This window comes from Plectropomus leopardus, chromosome 17 (genome assembly GCF_008729295.1).
Source record: "Plectropomus leopardus isolate mb chromosome 17, YSFRI_Pleo_2.0, whole genome shotgun sequence".
NCBI lineage: Eukaryota > Metazoa > Chordata > Actinopteri > Perciformes > Serranidae > Plectropomus > Plectropomus leopardus.
This window is the reverse complement of record NC_056479.1, coordinates 8,453,283-8,477,013: the sequence shown is the minus strand read 5'-3', so window position 1 is coordinate 8,477,013 and position 23,731 is coordinate 8,453,283. Positions and strand designations below refer to the sequence as shown.

The 23,731-nt window shown below is 42.0% G+C and overlaps 1 protein-coding gene across 1 annotated transcript in view; it reads left to right on the top strand.

The window, feature by feature from the left end:
* Positions 1–19,112, top strand: part of lrrc4ba (leucine rich repeat containing 4Ba) — a 33,453-nt gene extending 14,341 nt beyond the window's left edge. Inside the window, exons 2-3 of the mRNA XM_042505380.1 lie at positions 11,256–11,797; positions 16,436–19,112. Coding sequence (XP_042361314.1) covers positions 11,552–11,797; positions 16,436–18,394 — 2,205 coding nt within the window. The 5' untranslated portion in view covers positions 11,256–11,551 and the 3' untranslated portion in view covers positions 18,395–19,112. The remainder of the gene's footprint in view (positions 1–11,255; positions 11,798–16,435) is intronic.
* Positions 19,113–23,731: the final 4,619 nt, after the last annotated feature.

The window sequence follows — 23,731 nt, the reverse complement described above, 5'->3', positions numbered from 1 at the left end:
CAGAGTCAGTTTCTTAGTGAAACACATATATTTTCTCACCTTTTGTGTTTTTAATTATTATTACTAATTTACCATTTACTTTTTTATGCAATCCTGCTATTAGCTCCAGTGCTTTCAGATGATGTAGCCCCATTGAAGTAGCAGCTCTTATACTACCTTCAGCTTGTTGAGGGGTTAAATTGGAATGCAATATTATTCTCTCATGAGTTGAAAAAAATATTCGATTGTGACTTTTAAATATTCAGTACGCTTCAGAAGGATTTATAAGATTGCATATCTGTTTCTTACAGTAAAACACATCTCAGGATGCAGATAAATGCGGTGCCATGTTTGTCAGTGTAACATTACATCCTTGCAGATGCATATCTCTCCTTCAGCGCACTTCGGGTTTTTGTACTGTAGGCTTGTTTCATCAGTAATAATAAGAAACCACACTTGAAATCTAATCCCCCACTGCCATTCTTCAGTTTGTCCTGTTACAACGTACCAGCCACTTAATGGTATCAGCTATCAAACACAGATCGAGTCAATAGGTAGACAGACTCGAATGTGTTTCTACATAAACCTTGTGAGGAAATCACTGCGTGCAATAGGAGAAAAAAAAAATCGATATCAAGTACAATGGTCGTGTTTTCACCTGAATCTGGTAGCGTGCTGGTTTTACACACCCCTATCCTTAAATCCCTGTTGAGGGGGGGAGTTATCGACTGGCATCATTGATTCACCTGTACTAACATCTAATGTCTGAATATTTCAATAACCTGGGGGGCCTCCTTCCCCTGAGAGCCAGACATGAATCAGGTATAACTGATGCAATACAAAGGACGTAAGTACGCTATTAGTCACACTGCTTACAGTGTGTGTGTGTGTGTGTGTGTGTGTGTGTGTGTGTGTGTGTGTGTGTTTGCGTGGGTAAGTGACGTCAGAGCTTCATTCACCAGCAAGGCCAGTGCTCGTCCAGCTTTCTTTCAATGCCATGAGGTGGGAGGGTAGACACAGCAGAGGAGGTCGGCAAAGGAGATAGAGGGAAGGAAGTGGGGAAGTGCGGGGCTTCTTCTCTCCCACCCAACACAATACCACCCAGTGGTGTCCCCCCTCCACCAACACTGCCTCCTCATTTAAAAACTATTCACAAGTACCTTCTGTCATAGCTCCGTATTCCCACCCCCATCCCCCTTCTGCGATCATTAAAAAGAGAAAACCCTCTGCGTGACTCGGCTACTTCTGCCGAATAAAACTGCTTTTTTCCTGTTGTTTGTTTTCCATTAAATCAGGGCTTCTGTGTCCTGATGCAGAATTTCCCTTTTCATTTTTTAAAAGCCCCCTGGTCTTTCATCCCAAAGTCAATTTTGCCTGGCGGTTAGTCAAATGCTTTAAATGTTTATAAGTGCCTGTGAAGAGTGTAAGCTTAAAGTGTGATAGACTACCCTGGGACCAGGACGGGGCTGAGTGTAAAGGAAAAATGAGGCTAGATGAGCAGACTGGGCTAAAAATTAATGCTGGTTGGTGGCAGACTGTGGAAGGTCTGGATGGGATTATAATGGGCTGATTATGGTGAAACTGTCTCATATGGCAGGATTACTATCTGACATGACTACAGAAGCATACTGAAACAAATGGAATATGTTTCATTATATTGTTCAAATTATTAAATCTTTTTTAGATTGGCTTAGGTGCCACAGTTTATATTTAGTTTGGCCTCTGCATACTGTATGTTATGCTGCCTGGGCTGCTTTTTTTCCCTGGTTGGGACAAACCAGATACTGCAGGCTTAGAGAGGAGCGCCTGCCAAATGAAAATTTAGTGGTTGTTTTATGTTAACTAGCAGACACTGAGGGTATCATATTAGCAATGATTTATCATATCCTAAATTTGTCTGCTTCTTATGAGCTGTGCAGTATGGAGATCACACTTATGATAGAGCGGCTCCGCCTCGGCCTGGGAAGGCCTGGAGAAATTAACGTCTGGGAAAGTGAAAGACCTCACTGCAGCCTCTTACTTGATTGTATTGTGGTCCGTCATATTCCCTTCTAATAAGAAGCAGTGAGATGAGACTGATTTGGTTTGGCGCTTTGTGTTCAAATGCAGTTCACTGGAGGGGCCAGCCTCTTTGGAAATCTGAATCACTTTAAGAAATTATGATTGAGCTGATGTGGTATTTAGAGGACGTTTGCCTGCTTTTAAATTACTTTTAAATAATGAGAAATCTGAAAAAGTCCACATGCTGCATGCTAACACTTGCCAACATTCACTACTGTATTTTGAGAGAAAGTAAGCATTTAGCAGAAGTTTACAACTTAAAAAATGGAATTTATAAGGAATAAAATACACAATTTATCATTTGAATACACTCATGGGTTTTACTGCTACAGCCTTACTTGGTTTAGTATGACGAGTAGGTAACAATGGGAAATATTTATAGTGTATATTTCTGTATAACACACATTACTGTGTTAGTTTGCAAATGTAATGATTCCTTTCTACTTGTACTTCTGTTACAATAGCTTAGCATTTTAGCTAAATGCCTAACAGTTGCTTTGCTTTCTGCATTATCCCCCAATTGTCATTTGTAGCCACAACAGCTGCTGACTGCTAACATACACTAACATCTTACTTTTGTATGGGAACGGTTACAGTCAACATTCTCTCACGGTTTAAATGACTGCAGTGGTATTTATTGGCATCAGCACCAATTGGCTTCCATGGGCAGTGATGGAATTACGACACCCATACAGACATGTTCATTTTAGGGGCACATTTAGTTTAAAAAATATGCTGTATAGTCCTAAAAAAATGGATTTCAGTCTGCACTGAAAGAGAGTTTAAATAAGTAAGAGCTATGAAAAAGCAAGTAACCACCATAATAAACCATAACAAAAAGGCATACTCATCTATTGCAGAGTCGTTTACATGGCTCTGATATACTGTCATTAGGAAAGCAGTCTACAATTAGTCTCCCTTTAACATACTAGCGACTATCTGGTGAGAATAGTTGATCCTTTTCCAGCCAAAAAAAACTTTTTTTTTTCAGGAGTAAGTGTTTGACCTGCTTTGCAAGGTCGCCAGAAACATCATTTTAAATGAATGGTAATGTTGCCCCACATCTACTATGTTTGAATAAGCACCTGTTTATTAACAAGTGTTAATAATTAAGGCAGTAAGCCATTAGTGACCGTGGTTTACAGTGATTTTAGAACAGCTAAAGTGCCGTTGTTAACACAACACAGAGGGGAGTGCTTAGAAATCTCCTGTGGTTCTACAACCACAGTTAACCATGGCCTTAAGTGGCTTTTTGCTTTTATAAAATGGTTACTGCTGTCAATGTTTCGTAACATAAACACAGAGCAACAAAAAAGGTATATTGTATTGACAAATGCTCTGTACTATCAGCAAATATATGCTCACTTTCCCTGAGCTGTTCTCACTTGACAGTGTCATCATTTTTGTTACTGTGTAACTTACGTTTCTTTCTGAGGAGCCAAGCACTGACACAAAAATAACATTTCTGGCAATTAACAACATAGAGAAAGGTGAGCATGACATGCCACAAATAAAGGCATGCAAACTAGCTAAAGTTACATTGCAAACTTGCCATACATTGTTGGTTTAGTTTGCTTTGGCTGGAGATAAAAGGATGGTGGATTGGGCGGCAGCATCGACAGTTATTTCTCCAAAAAGGAAACAGGACCGGGGGTTCCTTGGCTGCTCAAACATAAATCCCTATGGGCTCTTCATATCGTCTTTATGTTTTTTTGTTTTTTTTGTGCATTCATTGAATGACAGCATTATGTACACAGACTGTTCTCGTCCTGGCAGTTGATAAATGATCCAGCCTTCAGCCGGCAGGTTGCTCGTGTGAAAATAGGTGACCAATTGGCACAGTAATACTGATAATGTAAAGAGGTCACAGTTGTAAGTATTTTACAACAGCTTAAAAACGTGGCTCAGTCAATCATAATTAAGGACTGGAACCCTCCGATTTATGAATAAACTTAAATTGTAAAAATAAGCCCATTGTATCCACAGCTTGCTTCCACTGTAGCCATATTATGGAAAAGTTTATTGTAAGTCTAAACCAAACAGAGATTGAAGCCAACCTGGAAGTGGCAAAAACAGCAGTTCTCTAAATGGCCACTTGAGGCTGGCTCCAGCACACAGTAAATCCTCATAGACCCCGATGTCCTTGGATTCTCAGTCAGATCCATCCCTTGGTCCTCCTTATCTCATTCAAATATGGTCATTTCTGGCTCCAAAAAACCAAGATGGCTACTGCAAAACTCAAGGCTTCAAAACAGAAGTTCACAGACCTATTGGGTGAGCGATGTCCATTATTTTATACAGACTATGGTTTAAACACTCATTTGGCTACTGTAAGCTTTTGGAATAATGCGAAATGAGAAGATGAACTTTCATTATTTTTATAATAAAGTGACACTGAAAATAACCCCTGATACTCAAAAAAAGATATTTCTTTTTTAAATAACATTTGATACATTGCTTGAATTGCTAAAAATCAATTCAGTTTTTAAAGATCACCTTCTGTCACTCACACAGTGAAAAAAAGTGGACTGGCCAGGGGCACAGTGAGTTTGACCATTTGGATAAGCACTCAAAAATGTGTCGTATAGTCCTAGAAAATGGATTTCAAAAGAACAAAGATGGGAGGGAGAAGATGATCCTAGGCTCGACACAAGGAATACACTTCTCCCCTGAGACTTCGCCCCCTAGCGATGCCTCAAGGAGCCAAGACTGTGTCAGTTTGTGAGGAGACATCCACTCGTCGCTGTTGGCATTCATACTGAAGTGAGAAACAGAAGGGTTGGAGGAAACAAGGCAGGAGGTGGATCTGGGTTCTTATTCTTGCCCTCTTCATCACCCCCACTACACTAGTTCACTGCCAGTCGTGACCAATTAGACCACAAGCATTGTTCCTATTTACAGACATCCTGTGTACTTCAAATTCTGAGAGGTTGTTTCTGGGTCGTTTTTTATTGGTATCTGTTATGTGGGCTGTTAAGGCTGATATTGATGCTGTTTAGATCGAAGGAGCCAATTTCGCTCAGAATTTTATTTTTCTCAGAGTGTTAAAGTCTCTGAAACCGCCATTACAGAAGAACATGGGGCACTAAAAGTCTGCGCCAAAATACTGGATACTGACAAAAATCTGACTGCTTTCTGTGGGATCTGACTATCGAATTGAGCCCAGATTAAGAGCTTCAGATGGTGTCATTGATCAATATTGATACTGTCCCTCACATCAGCCATGGATCACCACTAGCTGAATTTTAATAAAAAGTAAATTGATTAAATTGATGCGATAAATTGACCGAACCAGCAGCTGCCATGAAACACACCACCCCAGATATGACAGAAGTATCAGCAGCTGTGGTGCAGTAGGTATATTTGCTATCTGCTCTTTGGGAGAAAATCTGTCCTTGGTTATTATTTTAAATTACTTCCTTGTCTCAGAAATTGGGGTGTGTTAGAACAGATTTTCCACTGTCTTAAAGCCTCACAGGCACAACCCTGATTGCTGAGATGTCACCGCGATCAGGAAAGGTCATGGCTCTATTCCCACCGCACACAACCGACATGATGAGCTTTTCTCCCCTTCTTTTTTTTTTTTTCTCGTTGGCTGCATGAGCTGCCATCTTGGTGTGTGCCGAGTCATTATTGATGTGCCTCCACGCTGATGTGCAGACAGGACACTGGAGAGAAGGAGCGTACTCCTGTCTGTTCGTCTTGCCGCATGTTCGACTGTCAGCACATCTTTCTGGTTATCTTTCCGCCCGTCTCTCACTATTTGTATCTGTTGGAGAAGTTTCCATCTAACCATTTGCTGCACTGTCCAGTATACTCTATCAATGATCACTGCTGGTGGAGAAATAGGCAGAAATCCTAAGCTGCATATTCTGCTTCTTTTCCCAAGCCTCCACTCTCGTATTATGGCTCTGTGGTCACAGGTAGAGATGTACTGGAGGGTAAAATTATCCAAACTCAATTACTCAACCTTTAGAGGCTGACATAAAACTTTATGAAATAAAATTCGCAAGATACATCATAGCGGCTAGGATCAAAAACATGAAGATAGGGGTCTTTTAACCTCTTCAACCCTACGGAGCCTTTGGCAAGTCAAGCATACTGGGCAACCAAGCATAGACGCACAAAACTCAATTTTAAATTCCTGTCAAGATCCCAGAGATATCAAATATGTCAGACTGAATTACAGTGAAGTCCTGTATGTGTAAAATGATGCACAGGGCCTTTGGAATTTTTCATTTGATGGAGTCATACAGTTTTAAAAATGGTCTTGAATTTTAATATTTAAGAGAACAGAGGGTATACTGTATGTGTAATGCTGTCCAACAGTGTGGGAAAAATGTTTTATTCAACTTTGAAGCTACTCTTTGAAGCTCAAGGGAAAATTTAAGAGGAATACTGGGAACATTCTGGTTCAACGATTAAAGGGGGTACAAGCAAGAACTAATTTTTTTCTGTCATTATGTTTAAAGACTTTAACAGTCCCTTTGCAAATTTTATCCCATCTACCAGGGGCGGAGCCAGATAATATACACATTTGGGGTTCAGTCCACCTTTGGAGGTGTGTGGACACAATCTCCCTGAGGAATATTTTTTCCCATTTACAGCGGCTGTATGCACCATTTTTCAAGCCATATGAAATAATAAAATGCCTTAAAAATCTGTACATCATTTAAAAACATGACACTTACCGCTGACAATAATAATCCTGTAGAACCTACATTCTGTTTTTTATGTAATTGTTCTACCACTTTGAAATCATAACAACAAATGATGTGGATGACTAATTTCCACACCTGCCACTTAAAATTTGGCAAAATATGTCTGATGTTACTATTTTTAGGTTACATAACAAAGGTGGGGTACAAATTCGGTGCAAACAGCATTACTAATCATGTAACCTATTTTTACTAGACTATGGTGAAGTAGAAGTCACAAAATTAATGTTAAGCTGACAAATCTGCTACATTTAAATCCATGCCATAATAATCAGGGGTGCTCTGATGAACCTTTTTTCGACAGCAGACATTTTAAGTTGTCATAGTAGGAAAAGCACAGGTGTTACTAATAACATCAAAGATGGCTCTGTTTTATAAAAGGTGTTCTGGAGTGACAGTGAGCCATGCATGGATGATACCAGGGTCCTGAAATTGAAGTTGCTAAATAAAAATCAGCCTTCATTCATTTCATTATTCGGGCCAACAACTGTGGAGGGTGGGCGTTACGCTTGCACAATGACGCAATTATCAGCAGTAACCGCCCGTAACTGCCATGTGTATGCAGTGCAAAACAGCAGCAATTAGCTAGCCAGTGGGATAGGCTACATATGCTGGCGCGACCGGACCATCTGCAACAACAGCGAACAGAGAAACTTGGATTACATCACACACAGAGGGAGCATGACTTCATTCTCTGCTAAGGACTCCATTACTCTATACACTATATCTTTACACAGCAATACTTGTTTGCTGCTATATTAATGTTTCAAATGTCCTACAGCACCTTTAACCAAAGCATTGTCAAATACCATATCTTGTGCATTTTTCAATGGTGACTTGTAACATTTGTAACATTTTTTTCTTGCCAATAGGAGCAGGACAAGCAGTGCATTTTCGTTGTTTTAAGGACTTGTAGTAAAAAGCTGATTTAGAAAACAGGTGGTTTAAGGCTCTAAACCTTGCAAGTACATTGGTGTAGCCCTTTAATTTTAATCCTTAGAATGTCAGTCTACTTACCTTTCATTTTGCCACTGAAACATATGCCAGAAGACCCTGACCTTTGCACTGGTGATTTGTGGTTGCTTGTCATTTTCAGCAACACACAGGACAATTTAAAGTGCATTCACCTTCACTGTAAATCATAGCATCATCGTCGTCTGTGCTAAAAACTGTTATGCGGCCTGCTCTAATGCAGCCTCATGGTTTTTGGAGTGTTGATGTCATACGCACTCATGTTTGCTCGGTGCCATTTGTATATGAGCGTGTATAGGGTGCTAATGAAGGAGGAGGAGAGGGGTGGATGTGGAATTGGTGGGATACAGCTGGACGGAGTGGTAGACTGTGGTGAATAGGTAACCATGGTAACCCTGTTGGCTAAGATTTGAATGCAGAGAGAGCAAAAGGGGGGAAAGGAAGCTGCAGTGTGTTTGTGTGCAGTGGAAGGAGAAAAAGGGGGGTTACGGGTTAATATGCATCATTGTAGCAGGTTAATCTTTCATCAAACTGCGGGGTCAATGCAGCGTTTACCCCCGTCACTGGACACTGGGGAGGTGGGGGGGGGTGTCCAGGAAATATGTAGTAGTCGAGAGGAAGGAGGTGTAAGTCGGGGAGCGGTGGTTGAATGAGTTTGCAAAAGAGTTCCTGGACAGGAAGAGAGTGTTCCTACTTTTGTAGAAGGAGATGGGAGATAGGGGGGAGAAAGATATCAAGGGAGATGGAGAACGGAAGAAGAGAGAGCGGATAAGGAGGTAGAGTTACAGGTAAGGACTATTGTAAGTGATAGTAATAGTGACAGCAGTGAGGCAGTATACAATCAACCAGCCTCTAACCAGCTGTCAGCTCCAACTAGTCTAAGTCTCTTCTATGGACTCTCACTCACCACCTCACCCTACCATCTGAGCTACCATCTTAACCTCCACCAGCTTTCTCTTTCACTCTCTCTCTTTTTTTTCCTTCTTTTTTTTTTGCACCTTTCGACTCTGCTCAGATGCTGTCTACCTGAAATAGCTCTGGCACTTAGTTCTGGCTGGCAAGGAAAAAAAGGAGAGAGAGGGAAAAAAAAGGTGGCTGGAAATTAAAATACATAAAAAGGTGAGAGTCAATCCAAAAATAACACTTGAGTGCCTCTTTATCCGTCGGTGCCATGTATCGGGATACAGATGAGGTGCAGCTGCAGGGCAGCATGAGCTGCCGTCCACTGTTGCATTGTTGCATGGTGTTGCAGTCGTCCTACTACACTGGTGTCCTGTTCTCTCTGATCAGAGATGCTGCTGCCGATATGATTTATCATAGTGTCCTTGTGTGTGTTTTAATGTCATTGGAGCACTGCGTACGCATTATTGATCAATCTCGCTCCCACCCATCCAGCCCCACCTCCCTCTCCCTCTCTCTCTCCCTCTACATCACCTGTTTCATATTCCTCCCTCCGTATTTTCTTTTGCCTCCATCTCTCCGTCGCTGTCTGTTTTATATGCGTCTCTGTGTTGTCATTCCCCTCCCTCCGTCTCTGTCTGTTTTATATTCATCTCTCTATTGAGCCTTCCTCCCCTCTTTCTCTCTCTCTCACTGAGCGAGAGATTATTAATATTAATGTGTCTCTTCTTCTCTCCCTCCCTATTTTCCCTCTTTCACTTTTTTTAAAAAATCTTTCTTTTACTGCTGATCTCTCCTCTGCTCTTCCAACTATTTATACCTCTCTCTGGGTCTTTATCCCTCATCATCCCTTTCACTCAACCTTCCCTCCATCTGTCTCCATCTCCATCTCTCTCTCTCTCCCTCTTTCTCCGGCCCGCTCTCTGCAGCTGTTCAGTATTCATCTATTACTGTAGTGTTGATAATTCCCTTCTCTGCCTGCAGCCATACAGTCATCTATCAGATTAATAATCCTTCTCCCCTTCTCATTCTCTGTCTCTCCCTCTTCCCCCCGTCTCCTTTCTTACTGTGCCAAGTGAGGATGCTCAGCGTGTCAAATGAGTTTGCGTGTCAAAGTCCCATCATTACAACTATCACCATTAATAACCGTATCTAGATTGCTGGATGCCCTTATTAAGGTTATTCATGTCTAAATAACCTGCAAAAGGGAAGAGAGGCACTCTGCCTCTCCAGGCTGGTAGAGCCTGACTTGAGCTGGCGATCTATTAGTGTTAATGCAGACTGCACCATTCGCTGCCATTCTCCAGCCCCTAGAGCATGCAATGCTGTGCTGGTACAGGGATGGAATTAGCATTTTAGTACAAACACCACTACAACAAAAAAAAAAAAAAAGAAAAAAGAAAAAAAAGTGGCATTGCTTACTGGATACTTATTGTTTTCAAGGTTTGGGACTTGCTGCCATGAGTGTGAGTTCGCTTAAAGGTGCTTAGAATCGCATGTTCAAACATCAATACATCATTGTCGTATTAATTGTTATACCTTGGTATAATTAGCTTGAACAAATGAGACCACCGCTGAGATGACTGGAAGCCTCTATCTCACACCGGGGATGTTATTAATGGTTCTCAAAATCAAGACCACATGTCCCATGAACCCTGTTGCTTCCTGTCAGAGGGTAGTTTTTTTTAACTGAGGAGAAAATAATTTTTCCTTTTACTCCTTTTATCATCTGCCATTGTAATCATTCATATGCAGTGGGAAATGGTAACTTCCTCATAAATCCAACATATTTCAAACTATGTAAACAGGAAGTTGTAGTTTTGAACTTAAATGTATGTGAACCATGGGTTTTCTGCCTGTAGCTATTCTCACCCAAAGAGTTTTTGATTGATGCAGAGTCTACAGTCTGTCTGACCTGATCTTTTTGTTACTGAAAATTTTAGATGACTTATTCCCTCATGTGCTTGACTTGGAGCAAAGATCACTTTCCCCACAGTGATTTCTATTGACTGTGTAATTAATTGATTAGTAAATAAAAACTTTTGGTAATGAAAATAAGTCCAGTACTTCCAGGCCTAAACCCAGCACAATTACATTGAAAATTTGCCCCAGAGAACCCTGAGCGGGACCTAAATGCAACCAGTCACTGCCTTCACTGTGATTGTGTGTGATGGTGCTCATTTGTTTACAACGGTTATAACAACGTTTCAAAAATTAATGTCTCTCTAATTTATTTATGTTTACATGCTAAATGCATCGCTGTAAAGAAGCAAATACCATGTTGTCCTACTTTTGATTGTTTCCATATTTCGGTACCGCCTCCTTGAACCGCTAATTACAGAAATCGGCTTCCACCTGCCCTGGGTGTGAGGATTTGATTTCTGACAAAATGTCTGCTCAGGGATTATGTGGGATTTGATATGAGCAGTGACACAGAAGTTCTAATGCTTCGCAAAGATTTCTTGACAATCCCTCCCATGATAAGCTATACTGTAGATGTCTACCTATTATTTGTTCTGTTCATTCACTGCTGGTGAAAACATGAAGCGCAGTCTGTGTTCTGTCTTTAATATCTGCTCTCTCTTTCTCCCTCCCTTTGTCTCTCTCTCTTTTGTTCTTTCACAGTAACTCCTGGGTTCCTCTCACTTCACAAAAAGCCTCACTCAAATCCCCAGACGACACGAGGAAAAAAAAAAGGGAATAACATCTGTTTATCTGCATATTTCTATGTACAAAAAACAAGAGGAAGAAACACACAGATCGACAGAGGACAAAAAACATCTCAGAGGATGCGGAATTAGAAAGAACAAATTGTCACTGGAGGACCAAAGGGACAATAAACCTTTTCTCGCAGATCCACCAGCGTGGAGTCACCTCACCTGTACCTTCGGATTAAAGAGCAGGGTCATGTCCCAGTTGCCATGCGCATCGCCACGCTGACCTGCCTTCCCGGCCCTTCCCCCTTCCTCTTTCTATTGGCCCAGCTGCTACTGCGGCTCCTCCTCCCTGGGCCGGAGTTGGTGGGAGCCGCCTCCTCCTGCCCCTCCCTCTGCACCTGCTCCAACCAGGCAAGCCGAGTCATCTGCACCAGGCAAAACCTGGAGGAGGTGCCCGAAAGCATATCAGTCAACACACGATACCTCAACCTGCAGGAGAACTCGATACAGGTAAATATGTCATGTTGATTTGTGTTATGCATTTCATACACAATAATGAAAATACATATCACATGACAAAAAGTCTTGTATATGATTATCACAGAAATACATAATATACAGATGTGTTGAAATATCACTGGCTGTTCTCAAAAACTAGTTGTACCTCTGTAATTTTACCATACTTTACGTTAAGGATGTATTCGTAGTGCACCAATTCGCAGGATTTCATATGAACTGTTGTGTGTGCATTTTTGTAGGATATCATTTGAACCATTCTATGAGGCTGAATATCAACAAACCTATCTTTTAGTTTCCAAAAATAAATAAATCAATGTTTTAAACACTGTAAAATTCTCTTAAGTTGCAACAAGTGATGTAATCATATATTATATATATATTATATAATAATGTTACCCCCAGCTTGTCCAATACAGCAGCATGTTCACTGACACTGAAGGCACCCCTCACATCAGTTTTGAATGTGTCTGTTTCCTTTCGTTATATACATTCAAGTGATACAGGAAATGTACAGTTTCTGCTCATTTTACAGTGTCTTATCAAAATAAACTTTCAGTTAGGTTTAGGTAGGAATGTACTGATTCATTGGCCAAACATCGGTATCAATCGATATTCACGCCGTTGACTGCCATTTGCCCATCTGCAAATGAGATGACATACACCAATGGCAGTATCCCATGTTTTAGTCCTATGCTGATCAATTTTGCACTGGTTAAATGTTGCTTTTGTTATTCTCGTTTAGACTTGAACAACAGTAGCTGGCAATTGCAGCTGCTGCTTTGGGGAAGAAGCTATTGTTGAATTTGACTTTGGCGCGCTGGCAGCTGCTGTGTGCACGTGTAGTATGTGGATTTACAAATAAAAGTGAAAATAAGTATGCATGTTACATAACCTAGCATAAGTTAAGTATGTATCGTGGTCACATGACTTGGGTAGTTAAAATAACTGAATATTGACGTTTGCTTTTTAAAGAGACACAAACAATGTTCTCAGGGTGAAAGTCCCTTGTTGATTTGACCCATTCATCAACTCCAACCTCCTCCCTCTGCAGACTCTCTGACTCTATACTACAACAGTTGCTCTGAGCATCAAAAATTTGCATGGATGTGTTTCAAATAGAGTTTGTTAAAAGCCCGGTGCATCTCATGCTGATGCTAATGGGGAGCCTTTTGCATCAAAGCGGTGGAATTTGATCACCAGGGAATGAGAACTGGTTGACATTACACAGAGAAAATATACATTTGATCTTAAACATCTCAGTGTCTTTCATTTTCACTGTAGCTGTGTCTGAAACCATCCCCTATCACAGATATAGTGCACTATATAGTGTGTTCGCCATTTTGGAGTGGTGTCTGAATTCTCTGCTGTTAATTTCATCCACTATATAGTGCACTATAAAATGCCCACAATGCACAGCAAATCTGAGTGTACATACGATGTACACTACATTCAACTCCCATCTACCACAATTCAATGCAGTCATATATTTCCGTTGGAAAAAAATTCCAACGTAGTGTCCGAAATTTCGTTTGGTTACTCCCTACATAGTGCACTATTTAATACACACTACATAGTGAATAGTGAGTGAGTGAATGAGGGGACGGTTTCGAACACAGCTTGTGTCTTTTCAGCAAATAGTTGACACATCTTAATACGATTTAATTTACAGTTCAGTATTATCATTGTATCATTGTTGCTACTTATGTTAGTTGACAGAAAAGACAAGCCTGTATGGCAGATTCAAAGTGAAAAAACAATACACAATTAAATTCTCACAGAGACATACAGTTTATGTGTCTATGTATTTTTTGCCTATAATTAGAGGGAACATTTGCTCTTGCAGCCAGTTGTGGATGTTAGGATTAACTTATTGAAACAGGTTTTCTCTTGGAAACGTTAGTTGTGAGAAAAGGCACAAACGTAAACGGTGATAATGGTAGAAGAAGGCACTTAAGCCTCTGCTGAACTGAGGGAATACTTTATGAATTGAAAGCAAGGCATATTTCCATGACACTGTGCTGCCTTTTGTATTCATTACCAATTTATCTAGAGTCCCTAGACAGCCTTATGTGGCTTTACAGCTGCAAGGGAGATCATTTAACCATGGACCATCAATACAAAGCACATGAATCTCTACATTTATAAACAGAGTGGGTTGATTTTACTCTTTGCAGCAGTATTTGAAGTAAATGGGTCCCTCTTTATGTTGCTGACAGTGCTTTGTTCTTTTGTGATTTTTAAATTCATTTCCACTCCATTTTATTTCCTCTAATGAATAGCAACTAGTGTCCTATACATTGTTAAAAATGTCCACTCCATCTCTCATCGTGTCACACTGCTTTGTTCATCTGGACGGAGCAGTCTGATGTCCTCTATTCCTCAGAGAAAACATCTTATTAAGCATTATGTGATGTTAGCGGAGCATAAATGGGACATTACGCCACATGATTTACAATGTGATGCTTTCAGAGATGCTGTTCACTTGGAAGACAAATTACAGAAATAATAACGATATTCGTTGCGTTTCGTTTTTAGCCTACAAATTTCGATTTGGTTTGTTGTATCCTGCAGCCCCACTTGAAATGATTAAAAATCTAAAAATGTTTTAACACCTGAAGGCATCCTAGATTCTCTGGCTTATTTTTTCCTTCACTGAGTACCCTGAGAGTAAAGCCTTGACAGCTCCCACCCCCTCTTAACATCTCCTCCCCTCCATCTCTTACCCCCCTCTTTGCCTATCGGCCCCCCCTGCTCCTGCTCTACATACGGAAGTGGCAGTGGCCTGACTCCAGGAGTCTGTGTGTGTCTCACTGAGGGCTTTGGCCACACATATCCCAAACAATCAGACATTTAAGGGGCTTTTAGTTGCGCTCACTTGCTGTGCGTCTTTGCCTTCTTGCCAACTAAGCACCAGTTGGGCCGCCCCAATGATAGCGCTGCCCAGGACCCGTGGCGCTCATGTTTTCTAGAATCATGTCTTCTTGCAGAAAAACATGTCTGTATGTTGTTTGTTTGCAAAACAGAATAAAAAAAGTGTCACCCAGAATATCGAGAGTTTAAAAAAAGTGTTCATTTAGTTTCGTGGTTTTGTCTTCCATGGTAATTTGTGGTGACGCTTCATGTGAATAGTCCAACACTGATAATCAGCTAATTATTGAGGGATTATAATGTGTCGGTAAAAGGTCCCCTGAGTCTCACTGAAACAACAGTGTGAAAAGCACTTTAGTGCCTGGAGCAGGCACTAAAATAAGGTCAGGGTTAGCAATAGGACAGGATTTACTGTAGGTTTACTATGGTGCTTAGAGATAAAATGTTTAACGCCTTCTTTTTGAAGCATTATTTTTGACAAAAGGTTCAGAACTACAAATTAAGCGGGACCCCCCCCCCCCCCCCCATTTTCCACATTCATTACCCTACATCTTGTGTCATGCCATTAAACCATAGTCATGTTGGTTGTGAAGAACCTTAATTGTGAGAACCTTATTTTGGTCACTGTATGTTTTTTATTATTACTTATTTTGAGCTCTGAGCTAACGAAATCTTCAAAACAAGGCAACTGTGCTTGGTTGCAGGTTAGGATTAGGGTATTGTGTTTTATCATCAATAACCTGATATATATATTGTTTCATCAATAACACGGAAGCTCCAGTGTGGAGGCCAGGACAGTCCTTATAGACAGCAGTAGTAGTCACTGGGGTGGAAAGATCAGCATTATGAGCAGAGAAATGAATTATTTATATTTGTATGGTTTGCTTATTTAAACATGCGTTTAGCCATGCTTGTGCCCATAAATCTTAAATCGACGATGATTTGTTTTTCTTTACAAGATACACCTATAATGTTTTGCTCATCCATACCATGTCTAGGTTTAATAAATAATATGTTATTATTAGAGCTTTGTGTTAATTAAAGGTTATTAGCCACGATAAGGCTTTGATAAATCATATATGAACAGTAAATTAAACATCAACTTTTAGGAAACTTATACTGTATGTGATAACAAGTAATTCATAACTAGTGAAATGAAGTTGATGAGCCTCAGTTGTTCTTCCGTGGATATATAAGTTTAATTACAACACAAATCTAATATCCGAGAAGCTTTTGGCAAAGCACATCTGCACATGGAGAGGGACTTACAAAAAAATTAACAAACATAACCATTTAAGCCCTAGTATCTGTCATCATCTGACATCATTCAGATCCCCATATCTCATAACATCTTTTTTTTTTTAAATAAACTTTATTTTGAATTTGTCCATTCATGGGAAAAGTTTCAGAATGATATATGATGTCTCCCACTTTGAACCCACCTCCCCATAAAAATAGTGTGTTGTAACCCACCTATGACAGGAGCCTCTTAATATAAAACATGCTAAGTATGAGGGGCACTGGTGCTTTTTTGGTCAGCTACATGAAACTGCACAAACTAAACATTCTAAATGGACAGAATCAAACATTTTTTTTCATAATCAAAAATTCCTCAATTACTATATGTGTTTTATTGTTCAAACAAAGTTAGAAACCAGAGCCAGCTTTAGAATGCACTTAGTTGACTTCAATGTGTGTTTGCAATCTACATGAATCATTCGACATGTTGTGCAGTAACTTCATCATTATCTGTCCCTCCAGGTTATCAAGTCAGACACCTTCAAGCACTTGAGGCACCTTGAGATCCTCCAGCTCTCCAAGAATCAGATCCGTCAGATTGAAGTCGGAGCATTCAATGGCCTCCCCAACCTCAACACACTGGAGCTCTTCGACAACCGCCTCACACTGGTGCCATCACATGCCTTTGAGTACCTCAGCAAGCTGCGGGAGCTGTGGTTGCGCAACAACCCCATTGAGACTCTGCCAGGCTATGCCTTCCACCGTGTGCCCTCGCTACGTCGCCTGGATCTGGGTGAGCTCAAGAAGTTGGATTTCATCTCTGACGCAGCCTTTGTGGGCCTCATCAATCTACGCTACCTGAACCTGGGCATGTGCGGACTGAAGGACATTCCCAAACTGACGGCCCTTGTTCGGTTAGAGGAGCTGGAGCTGTCGGGAAACCGACTGGAGATCATCAGACCCGGCTCCTTCCAGGGCCTGGTGTCCCTCCGCAAGCTGTGGCTAATGCATTCACAGGTGTCCGTCATCGAGCGCAATGCTTTCGATGACCTGAAAAACCTGGAAGAGCTCAACCTGTCCCATAACTCCCTGCATTCCTTGCCCCATGACCTCTTCACACCCCTTCATCAGCTGGAGAGGGTACACCTCAACCACAACCCCTGGATCTGCAATTGTGATGTGCTTTGGCTCAGCTGGTGGTTAAAAGAGACAGTGCCCAGCAACACCACCTGCTGCGCCCGCTGCCATGCTCCCCCATTCTTAAAGGGAAAGTACATTGGAGAGCTTGACCAGAGCCACTTCACCTGCTATGCGCCGGTCATTGTGGAGCCACCTACAGACCTCAATGTCACTGAGGGTATGGCCGCTGAACTCAAGTGTCGCACAAGCACCTCCACAACATCCGTCAACTGGATCACCCCTAATGGCACATTAATGACCCATGGTTCCTACCGGGTGCGGATATCTGTCCTGCATGATGGCACACTCAACTTCACGAATGTCACCCTGCGTGACACAGGCCAGTACACCTGCATGGTTACCAATGCTGCTGGCAATACCACAGCGACTGCTGTCCTCAATGTCACTGCTGCTGATGCCAGTGTCAACTACACCTACTTCACAACGGTCACAGTGGAAACAGTTGAGACGCCAGGAGAGGAAGAGTCTGCATTGGTAGCCATCAACGAAACATTCATCCGTGTCCACCCTGGCCCCACGCCATCAGGCCACTTGTGGCCCGATGGTGTTTCTACCACAGCCTCCTCTCTGTCAGCTGGCTGGTCCTCCTCCACTCCTCGGGCCACCCGACCCACGTTCACTGTGCCCATCACAGAGCCAGGCTTCTCGGGCCTGGATGATGTGATGAAGACCACCAAGATCATCATTGGCTGCTTTGTAGCCATTACCTTTATGGCAGCGGTGATGCTAGTGGTATTCTACAAGCTGAGGAAGCAGCACCAGTTGCACAAACACCACGGCCCTGCTCGTGCTATTGAGATTATCAATGTAGAGGATGAGCTGGGGGCTGGGGCCAGTGGGAGAGGCAGTGGCATCTCAGGAGGCTCCACTGTGACGCAGAGCGGGAGCAGTGGAATAGGAGGGGGCCAGAGCCTCAGGCTGCACCACCCAGAGATTGTCAACCTGCCGAACCTGGCCCGATCAGAGCACCTCAACCACTACTACAAATCCCATCACTTCAACAACAACATGATGGGCCTGGGCATGGGCACTGGCACTGGTGTGGTCCTCAACAACAACAACAACCCCTCGCCTTGTTCTCAGTCACAAAACACGTCCATATCTTGTTCCCAGGTCCCAACCAGTGGAGGAACGCCCACAGGTGGCACCCTGCCCTCTCCAGTGCCCCTGCCCCAGATGGGTCTCCACAGTTCTCTGAAAGGCCTTATGGGGAAAAACCAGAATGAGCCCCTGCTTTTTAAGAGTGGCTCTAAGGAAAATGTGCAAGAGACTCAAATTTGAGTAAAAGTGAGAGTGGAAGTAAGAGGTAAGAAGATGCTGGTAGAGACAGTGAGACAGAAAGAGCCCATGAGACCGAGTATATGAGACTGATTGTAGCCTACTGTCCTCATGGACAGATTCCAGAAAAGATTATATTTCACATAGTCGCTGCTTTGTGTTGTCAATCTGTTGACAGAGAGAAGCAGAGAGGAAAACTGAAGGAGACAGAGTACGATATCTGATCAGCACTAGTCCCGCAAAGAGCATCCACACACACTGTTCAACTAAATCAGACACAAACATATAAGATGGAAACCACAAACATCAGAATCATTCAGTTTCCTGTGCAGCCTGTTATAGTTTTTGCCAAAGTCCGAGATCAAGTCAGCTCTTTTCATTTGCGTCCACAATCACAGTGGAAAGCTATGAATAAAACACATGAGCCACTCTAGGTTTTCTACAGATTACTTCGTATATTTCCAGACACATTCAGTGTATATATTTGGAGGGGGACATAATATTGGCCATTGAACATGTTGTCAGATTAGTGTTTGGCAGAGACACTGAATAACAAACAATGGTTTGGGTGAGCAGTATGGTCCCAGGTTTCCAGGAAGCACTAAAACAAAACAGAGAAAGCAAAATTAGAGCAGCACAGCAACTCTGTCCAGGACACACGGATCGGAGTAATACCTTGCAGGGAGACAGAACAACAACAATTGTTTTTTTTTTTTTTTTCAGAGCGATTTCACTCTCACTTTCTCACTTTTTTCCATTTTACACCTTTCTGGCTACTCTTTGAAGGAGGAGAGAAACAGAGTGGGTTATCATGTGAGACGGAAAATCCTGTGGCATAAAGGACAATGAGAAATATAAAAAGGACCGAAAGTACATATTATATATACCGTAAATATATTTTCATTCAAAGAAATAAATTATAAAGAATCTTTATCAAGCTTCTGACTGAAAACTACAATGTCTGAAGAATATATTTAAAAAAAAGAAGTACACACAGCTGTTGTAGTGGCCCTCCCTTACAACTTTTTTCTGAACTTGGAACAAGATGGCCACTCCAACTGGACACGTGGAGGAGAGTGGCGTCCGTTAAGAGGGAGCTAAAACAAACACCTGGCAAAGTATTTGAGTGAATTTATTTTGGTCTCAACTTTTTTGTAGCCACACAAAGTGTTTTTCCTCTCCTGTCGCATTCACATAAGCAGGGTCATCAGCTGTGACGGGAGACTACGAAAAATATGAAATACAGCTCCTCATCATTTGGTATACAGTGTAGCTATAGCATTAATAATAATGATCATAATGGTAATAATGATAACAAGCTTTAGCTTTATTTGTCATAGTGGTCATTTAATGGTGAACGCATTAAATGATCAACAATATGTTACTGTAAAACATTGCACATGCTAGATTAGCATGCTCACTAAAGACGAAATCTATATTCATTTTCAACAGTAATGTATAACAATGATGATATGACACATTATTGTTATTATGTTATCATTATTATCATGAACATGACTATTATTATTACTACTTGTGCCTAGCTGAGAAGTACTTTTTTTTCATTTGTATATGACACTGAAGTTGTTTTGTGACTGATCCTGTTGGACTCGGCTAACATACGGCAGTGGGACGGACTCAGCGTGCCACTAAGTGAACTCCACATGCATCAGCAGGAAATAACCTGGCCCTCAAAATGGCTTCCTCAGTCCAGCCCCTCACTGACTGGTCTGCTCTGATGTCTCAAGCAGTCAGGACCCCCTCATGTTATCACACATTAAAGACAGGACATGAACCTTTGATGAAGACTGCTCCTTTGCGGGGGATTATTTCACAACTGTATCTCAGTGTTATCGTGTGTGAGTGGATTTCATGGCAGCAGGGAGCTAATGGACAACAGGCATTGCCAAGCATTTTTAAAGGTAAGCGAAGCTCGTTCAGTGAAGGAGAAGGTGACATACAGACAGTACAGTATACAGTGGTGGGAGAATTTTTTTCTAAAGAAAAAGGACAATTAAATGAAAAAATATAGAACCTTATAGATCTCTTTTAAAAAAAACAAACAAAATTATTATGATAAGTGTTTTTCATTTTGGGTTTTTATCTAGTTTGATTATTTTCTGTTTTTTTAAATCAAGTGATATCTTTATTGTAATATTGTTATTGTTATTATAATTAGCTAATTACACTGGTTATAATTATGAGAGATGTTCTGTTAGCAGAGGTCACTTTGAAAATTAAAAAAACCTGGCACATAAAATGGCAGTTGAAGTCTGTGAAATTTGGTGGCTATTTTTTTTCTCCTTTCTGTTCTAATCAACTTTAATTGTAGTATCACTGTTTGTATCCCTTTGGCTCTGCTTGAGATGAGACATAGCGAATGTGAAATGGTCAGCACTGGGTCCTTTTTTTCTGCACAGGGGGACAGGAAAGGCCCTGCTCTGGTTTACAAGCTCACTCACACTCGCTCTGTGCTTTCCTGAATGTCACCGCCATCACAGCGCTCCAAGTGCGATTGCGCTATGTCAACACCTCGTTGCCATGGCTACGCACTCAGACAAATGGGCCAAACAACATAACCATCGGTGCCCTCATAAGGCACCCCATTGCCCCCTTGTCAGTCACGTTCCTTTTAGGTGCCATATCTTGACGAGCCGGCCAGTGTTCCTTCAATGGTAGCAAATCAACCTGAGCATTGTACCCGTGTCCTCACATAAAACACCCCCCCCCCCCCCCCCGTCCCCCTCCAGCCCCTCAGCATCCTGCCATCAGGTTTCCCTGGCAACTGTTGCCGCTGCGACAGCCCTTATCACAGCGTCTTGATTTTGGTTTCGAATGCTAAACAGACGGGAGCAGACAGTATAGAAATCCATCCATGTGCATCCATCTCAAAGATTTTTTGTTTTCCATCTTTCCTCGTTAATGTGTGTGATTCGTTTACAACTGTGTGTCTCACACCACTGACTTTCTGTCAGTGAATCATACGATGTACATGGAACTATCCCTTATGCACTGGATTTGCATAGGCCCCACACCATTGCTAAACGCATTTATGCACCCTACACTTGTGATTAACACTCATACCCTGCATTGGTCATTAACATATTCCTTTCCCAGCACAAGGGATCCATATTCCCCTCACAAGTTATTTACATATTCATTTGCCTCGATGTGTGCAAATAACGGAGAAATTATCATGTGGGCATGCTGGTGGTTACGAGTGCGTTGTGTGTGTGTGTGTGTGTGTGTGTGTGTGTGTGTGTGTGTGTGTGTGTGTGTGTGTGTGTACATCAGTGGCTGAAAGCAAGGACTGTTACAAAAGCTATTTGCCCCTAATTCCTCAGATACTGTGTGCCCTGCCTATCGCCCATGGTAGCTCATCACTTTGGAAAGCATTGTGTAGCCCCTATAGCTCCTGTGAAGTGGCACAAACCAGAGGCCATGTTATTGAGGCTCAGTGGTGGAGAGAGCAGCGGTTGAGTCGGAGACACACAGTCACACTGCTGCAGTGTCTGAGTCACAGAGCACTGAACACACTCCCAACACTCTAATGGAAATGCTGTGTTTACTGTGCAGGAAGGGACCCGCTCGTTCACCCATTCAGGGAATAGGTGAAAAACACCAGAATATGGGTGTGTGTGTGTGTGTGTGTTTAAATGTGTGTGTGTGTGTGTGTGTGTGTGTGTGTGTGTGTGTTTGCAGCTCTGGATTACGAAATGCCTGTTGTACTGTGTTGTGTAAGGCAAAGAAATCAGGACATTTGAAGCGGTACGCTGTTTATGGCAAAAGATGTTACACCTTTGTTGATGCAATGCTGCCCAGTGTGTGTGTGTGCATGCATGTGCGCGTGTGTGTTCAGGTGGGCTTATGCTGGCTAGGTTGTGTAAGGAGGGGAAGCGAGAGGAGGGGCGGTCAGACCTCCATTTTAAATCCCCAGTTTAAACCAGCTCTGTCTGTCTCCCTCTGCTTCAGGCTACTTTTATGATCCTCTCACTGACACTTAAAGTAAAAACAGGATTTTTTTTTCTCCCTCGCTTAAGCAGCTCCCCCCTCCTCTCTCTCTCTCTCTCTCTCCCTCTCTCTCTCTGCATATTGGGATAAACTCAACTGATGAAAGGTCTGTTCAACCTCTCCTTTCAAGAGAACATTCTCAGCCCTCTTTTGACTCTTTGTCAATCTACCACAACAAATTGAGGTTCAGGGGTCAAGTCTAGTGGAGGCTTTTCGTTTACCGCACACCCTCAGCTGGCTAATCAAGGTTAGCGTTCCCATTTTGAATTGTGCCATTTGTTTTTATTGTTTTGCCCTGGCTTGGCTCAATATGAGAGTAACACCTGTTGGTGAAGCTTAAGTGATTTTTAATGCGCATTTTCAGTGGCTGTATTTATGGTTAATCGCCTTGACAGTGATGTGACTTTTAGTCATAATCATAACGATGCACATGAAATGATTTGCTGCTGCTCTCTTACGGTGCGTGAGGTTTGTATTAGCACATATATGAGAACAATCCAGGCAGTGGTGCCTCCGGGGATGGGGGGGGTGGGGGGTTGTTTGCGGGGCCCCTGGAGAATATAATTTCAGGCCAGCATTACTGTTTGTAAGAGACCTTTAAGAGTCTGTGGCGCAATTATCTTTAGCTAGCGTGAAGGTCATATGAAGCTACACAGACGAAGGCATCCATTGGGGCCAACCACGTCAGCAACTTGCAGGAAGTGGGCTAAATAATGGTCCAAAGTTAGGCTGAATTTTGGCGAAGGAACAACTGGCATGGCCATTTTCAAAGGGGTCCCTTGCATTCTCACCTCAAGATATCTGAATGAAAATGGGTTCCATTGGTACCCACAAGTAGGCTTTTTCACAGTAAATCCTCACAATCAATGCACCCCTTCAAAGTAAAGATGTAAATTGATCTTTTTAAAAAAAAGAAAAATCAGTCTTTTGTAAGTGTGATGAATTGCCAATGTATAGTTACATTACACATTGTCCCATTTTTGTGGAACTCAAAATGTTACCGGATGGAGCCCGACTTATTTCTTTCAGCAGGCTGAGTTTTGGCCAGGTCATTTTTGATAAAGGCCTAGTGATTGCAGTGATTGGAGTGATTGCAGTGATGGCAGTGATTGCAGTGATGGCAGCCTAGTTTTGGTCTTGTTTATTAGGTCTAATTCTAGGGCTTCAGTCGCCCCAAGTCTCAGTTAGACGGGTAACTGGATGTGGCCCAACTTACATCTTAAGCGTGCAGAATCTGGGCCGATGCTAGACCAGGTCAATTTTGATAACAGCCTGGTGATGGCAATATCAGCAGCCGGAATTAGACGAGTATGTCTGGCCTAATTCCGG